Source organism: Stegodyphus dumicola, chromosome X1 (assembly GCF_044657685.1).
Source record: "Stegodyphus dumicola isolate Sdum_Otavi_A_Nest chromosome X1, ASM4465768v1".
Classification (NCBI taxonomy): Eukaryota; Metazoa; Arthropoda; class Arachnida; order Araneae; family Eresidae; genus Stegodyphus; species Stegodyphus dumicola.
The window spans coordinates 14,545,578-14,551,577 of record NC_140780.1 but is presented as its reverse complement, the minus strand read 5'-3'; the positions used below and the strand labels follow the sequence as shown (position 1 = coordinate 14,551,577).

The 6,000-nt window shown below is 31.1% G+C and overlaps 1 protein-coding gene across 2 annotated transcripts in view; it reads right to left on the bottom strand.

Moving 5' to 3' along the window:
* Nucleotides 1-1,981: 1,981 nt before the first annotated feature.
* Nucleotides 1,982-6,000, bottom strand: part of LOC118183806 (uncharacterized) — a 44,015-nt gene continuing 39,996 nt past the window's right edge. For both annotated transcript variants that reach the window (XM_035353413.2, XM_035353414.2), the window contains exon 4: nt 1,982-2,282. In XM_035353413.2, coding sequence (XP_035209304.2) covers nt 2,065-2,282 — 218 coding nt within the window. In that variant the 3' untranslated portion in view covers nt 1,982-2,064. The remainder of the gene's footprint in view (nt 2,283-6,000) is intronic.

Sequence of the window (6,000 nt, the reverse complement as noted above, 5' to 3'; positions counted from 1 at the left end):
GTAGAGTAGAGAAAGGTATTTTTACTCGGAAAGGAATTAAAAATTATATGCGTTTATCGATAGGAGATTCGAAATGAAATAACTGCAGTATTCTTTCCATAGAGTATGGTTTGTTTTAAAGAACGGACCATAGATGTAAAAAATACTTCAAGTAGATGGAAAAAAAAAAATTCCATTGTTTGCAGTTTTATCAATAAAAAAAAAAAAAAAAAAAAAAAAAAAAAAAAAAAAAAAAAAAACACTATTTTAGTTTATTATGAATACTTCTCAATTCAACAAAAATGTTATTAAATTTTGTAATATTTTTGGAATAAATCTGATTAATTACATGAAAAATTTAATCATTACTCAATCCAATATGATTAAAGGAGCTAAATTCTTTTAGTGCAGGCCATTTATATACATTAAGAATGTCCTAGTGAAAAACGAAACGAAGAAGTGAAACCGAATCATCATTATAATCCCAAAGCAGAAAAATTAATCAAATCGTTTCCAAATTAGCCAGAGAATTCGAAATCGTAAGTATTAGTAAAATCGTGTAAAGACCTAAAATGGTTAAAATAGCATAAAATAAACTATAATATTCATAATAAAATGCAGAGGCAAATTATCTGTTATACCTAAACATGAAATGGTTTGATTTAGCTCAGAAATTCTGAGATCATCTTCAGGTCTTGTCCATTACCTATAGAGAATTCCTGTAATAAATACAATGCATTATACCCAAGTAATTTAATATGTTAATTTAGAAGTATGATGTTTCATTTAAACTGCAGTAATTATAGGACAATTAGAGGACAGTTAAAAACTATTTCGAAGCATGACAGATAAGCAACGTTTAAATAAAAGAACTTTTTCATCATTAAAGTAGTACAACTCTCTTATAACGAGCCCTTATTTAACGAGAACCCGGATTTAACGAGTAAACCGAAAATACTTAATTGGTACAATGTTTAGTTTATGCGAGCATAACTCGCTTTTAACGAGCAAACCTCGGTTATAGCGAGCAATATTTTTGTGATTCATAAATGTGATTCATTTTTATTGACTTCCACCTCTCCAGCTCAATTAATTGCTTCATGGAAAAATTTCTTTTACATTCTGAAGTCAACCGTTAGTTAAAATTAGGCAGCCTTTTCTTATCTTGGGGAATGATCAGGATTGAATTTTGACCCCCAAATTCTATAAGTATTATCCAGCCTATGGACCAAGCGATCATCAGAAGTTTTAAATCAAACTTTCGTAAGCACTTGATGTTGATGCTTCTCTATAGACGAAACAAAAGTAGAAACAGCCTTCAAATGCTAATGAAAACATACTCGAAGCGATACGTTTAAAGAACGATGCAGGGGAACACGTTAGATCAACATGCATGACCAAAATGCTTCCGTAAGGCTAGATAGGACATTTCTCAAGAGGGGAAAGAGAAAAAAGTAGATGTCTTGGAAAATTTGGAAATGAGCAGAGAAGAACTTGAAAATTATGTATCTGTTGACGCCAATGTTATCACTTCCGATGTACCTACTCCCGAAAATATGCTGAAATCCAAGCTAAACCAGACGACAAAAAAATAAGGAAAGCGACGATAATAAGGGCGAATGTGAGGAATTTCAAAGTGAACATAGTCAATGGCTTTTGAGTGCGCAGAAAACCTTCAGACTTTTTTCGAAGCTCGGGGTATGAATGACAATGTATTTCGGGCCATACGTCTTCTGCGAAGAACAATAACACAAGAAAGAGACAATAGGGCAGTTCAAAGCAAATTAACCAACTTTTTTTGCACTGCACAGAAATAAAAAAAAATATGAAATATATATAACATAGTAAATATATAAGAATTTTTATGACTTTTTCACGAACTCGTTTTATACGAGAACTCGTTTAACGAGAAATATCGAGGTCCCCTTCACGCTCGTTATAAGTGAGTTCGATTGTAATTTCTTCATGTTTGCTCTTCCATCTTGAAAAAATAATAACTGAAGACTATTAACATAAAAATTTATTTTGAGACTCATAGAAAATAAATTTACATATCATATAAATTTTATAAAAGTATCTAATGCATTATACCCACGAATGAAAATTATTGTTTTCTTTGTTAGAAAATGTCCATGGTATAAAAACACACACTGTAAGTAGAAGATGACTACCAAAATCCACGAAATGATGTCTATGAACTGCGAAGATAAATGGTTGGATCAGATGAAACCAGATGGCGACAGCAGCAGACAAAAACCGCTGAATGTTCACTTCTTGCTCCCACCACGTATACTGCTGCCCTCCTGTGGACAAAAAGGAAAACATTTATTAATTAAAAATTGCTTGTGTTGAATCCAAGTATATTTGCTTTTATTTACTTCAGTTAGCGATTCTGGGAGTAAAATTGTATTCCTTATAATTAACAATAGATATTTTTGTTGTTAACATTAATTATTCAATTTTAAGAATAGAATCATGCCATAAAAACCAAATGCGGTCACTGAAATTAGAATCAGGCACTGAAAATACGAAAGAAACAGTTTTGCTTATGACACAAAATAGCAGTTGTTTTGCATGCAGATCGAGAATAAAAATTTTAATCCATTTTTATAATTGAGAGAATATAATACTAATGTAAACTCTGCGAAAGAACATACGAATTTCAAGATAGCGTACTCTTTTTAACTCCAACACCAGCCAGCTTTAAATTGCTTTCCATACTATCCAAAAACTTGTAGTTGCCTCTAGTTTAACTTGAGGCAACTACAAGTTTTTTTTTAATTTTTTGGGGGGGAATATAGATGACCGTTTAACTTTAATTCATTGTATGGCAAAGGAAATCATTTTGTTCTTTCATTATTGTTCTTATTATTTAAATTTTCTATTTGTACTGAAACGGAAAATGAATGCATGTTTTGTCTTCTGTTACAAAACAAGGGGAAATAATAACGGAAATACCTTCATATAAAACATATAATAATGGAGACATCAATGAACGTGTGTAAATCTTTCGGGGAATTTAATAGGCGAAGCACGCTTTTTTGATTTTTAATTAGTTAGCTACAGTAAGCCTGGACCCTAAACAAGCAGATTAAAAAATACATTAAATTTTAAATGTAACATATTCGAATATTTAAAAAAGTATTGTCTAACCAGATTTGTAACAAATGACATTAGGACAATTTTCATTATTATCATTATTACAGTAACATAACAAATAGTCATAAAAATTATTATTTTTTTGGATGCAGTGTAAATTGCATCAATAAAATGAATTATTTAATTTAAAATAAAGATAAAATTAATAAGAAATGGAGGATGAGGCTGATTGTTCTGATTGTTTTCATGACAATGTTATGAGAACATGGGCTACAAATATATGCGAACATTGTTAGAAATTGTAAGAGGTATTATTCCTGCTATTGTCACTTACATTGTAATAAGAAACTAACATGGTGGATCCCTTGTAGTTTAAATTGCGCCTTAAATGTTTAAGTTTGTTTAAAGTAACCTTTAAATGTTTAAGTAAATGCATTGAGTTTAAATTTAAGCTAGTGAGTTTAAATTGCCTTTTTTTCAATTTAAACTAATGAGCAAATTCAACCGAGAATTCTTCCGGTTTATCTCTTGAATTTAAAGCCAAATACTTTATTTATGTAGAACAATATTTTTGTTGTTATCAATCAGGGTTTGAGTTATAGAAGTTGAAACTTCTAAAGGAGATTGTCTTTTATTTCTTCCGGTTATGTATTTCGTTCTGTAAAAACGCAATTAATAGATAAAAGTTCCCCAAATATTTTGAGATATTTCACTGTACTTTCAGAAATGTTTTTTTTATTTCATGTAGACTCGAAAAAAATCAAAATATTCAGCAAAAATATATTTCGGATTACTATAATAATAAACCCAGCTTGCTCCAATATACACATCTAAACTGATAACATTGTTTACGGATTTTTCCTTCTTTGAGACATAAAATCTGAAGTAAAAATTCCTTTGCAAACTTTTGCATTTTAAAAATTATCTTTGATCATTTTGTTGGAAATTCCCAGTTTTCCAGGAATTTTTTCTAAGTATCCTCTTTGTTCATTTTCTAATGGCAATATGAAGTCGCGATTAAGTACTTTTGAGACAGTTCCCGATCCAATAAGTTTCTTATCCGTTGCGGCTAGAGTCGCAGCTGTTGCAGCCGCTATTATAGCAGGAATGAGAAAGGGGAAAAAAAAAAAAACCCTCTCGCTTTGTTCTGGTATAGTTGATCATTGGTCAAAATTATTTTTTCCAGATTTGAATTTTTTTATTCGAGATTTATTAAAACTATGTCAAAATTAGGTGCCTTTTCATTTGAGGTTTTTAAAGAAATTCCATTTTTATTTTTAAATTCTTTTCACATGTATCTCTTGGACGATAAGAAAGATAAACGCTGGTTTTAAAATTACTTCTCATTTATACGGAAATAAATTCATTGCTTCACAAAACCATTAACCATTTCCCCATTTCTTAGCAAGTTTTCAAGCAACAACTTTATGTGAACTATTTTGCATTAAAAACCGTTGCAAATGTTTTGAGTCAGTTCCTTTAATACCTAATTTATTTTCAAAGCCCTTACCGGTCAGTAATTTGAAAGAACCTGTTCTTTTATGTATTCTTTCCAAACACGTTTCCAACACCTTTTTTCTCTTATCATAATCCTCTGCTGTCGATCGCTTTTCTTGAATTTCTGACTCAGTCGAATTTTTTCCTAGATATAACAATTTACATCACGAGAGCTCACACGGAAGATTGCGATAATTTTTCATTTTCTCATCACTTAATGGCGACTGGGGCGAAATATGAGACATATCCATCAAATCCAAGTGGTGATGATTTAACGAGCGCCGCATTTTAGTTTGTTTGTCAGTGAAGAGACCTTAGTATGGTTGCAGAGGCAGGAAATCTGAGAAGTCAAATGTACTCTCACCTGAATATGAAGCACGGATTTTTGATTTGCTAGCCGCTACATCAGTCACACCATCAGATAATATTTCAAGTGATAAGGTAGTTTGCTTGAAGTGCCCTTTAAATGGTGCAGCATCACACGCATGCATATCTTCCTATATACGCTCTCACCCATATATACATCTTCCTATATATGTGAAACTTGTGCCAGCTTGAATATGTTTACATTAATATCTTGTATTGGTTTATTTCCTTTCTTTGAAATAAAGCAAATACGTAAGTACTATCTTTCTGGTGCTGATTTACCATTATCACTCTAACCGTTGTCTACCCAGAGCGTGGAAGTATTTTCTTTCGGTTAGTGGAGCTTTTGGCCGGTTGGGGAGGTCCTTGAGTTTTTTGCATTTTGACTTTTTGCATTGAAACATTTTGTATCATTTTTGGTGTGTTCTGAAAAGAACACAACAAAAAAGCTACAAAATGTTTAATGTATTCTAATCATGCAATTACTTGAAACAACACTTTACAAAATCTGTCCTCATAACTAATAAATTTTGCAACAATTGTGAGAAAAACTCACATATTATTATAACATTTGGAACTGCGTTTTGAAGATCGTATTTTAGCAGAATTTTAAAAAATTCCAAAGAACTAATTGGTTCATCTCTGTTTCGTCTTCCTTAGTAAAAACAGAAACGAAATTATGTATTATTTTATGTTCACTGAAGAATTCCTTTCCATTTAATGTCATAGTGATTATAATTTACCTGACTATTGTATTTTTCACACAAAAATATTGATATAATAGAGAAGGCATAGAAAGAGCGTAAAGGTGTTGAAATATCATTGTGATTTCTTCGAATGCTCTGTCGAGTGTAAAAAACATTTTTCTCTGTGATTGAATTTCGTAAAGCAATTGTCTCCCGATTCTGTAGTTATCATCAGTTTTTTCTGTCTGCTTTGACGAGCAGTAAAAAATTGTCTCACCTTGAAAATTTACTCCTTCCATCATATATATATATAATATGAAAAGAGGAGGATCTATCAACAAGCTGAATATTCCTCGATTTTCATATTGACTAG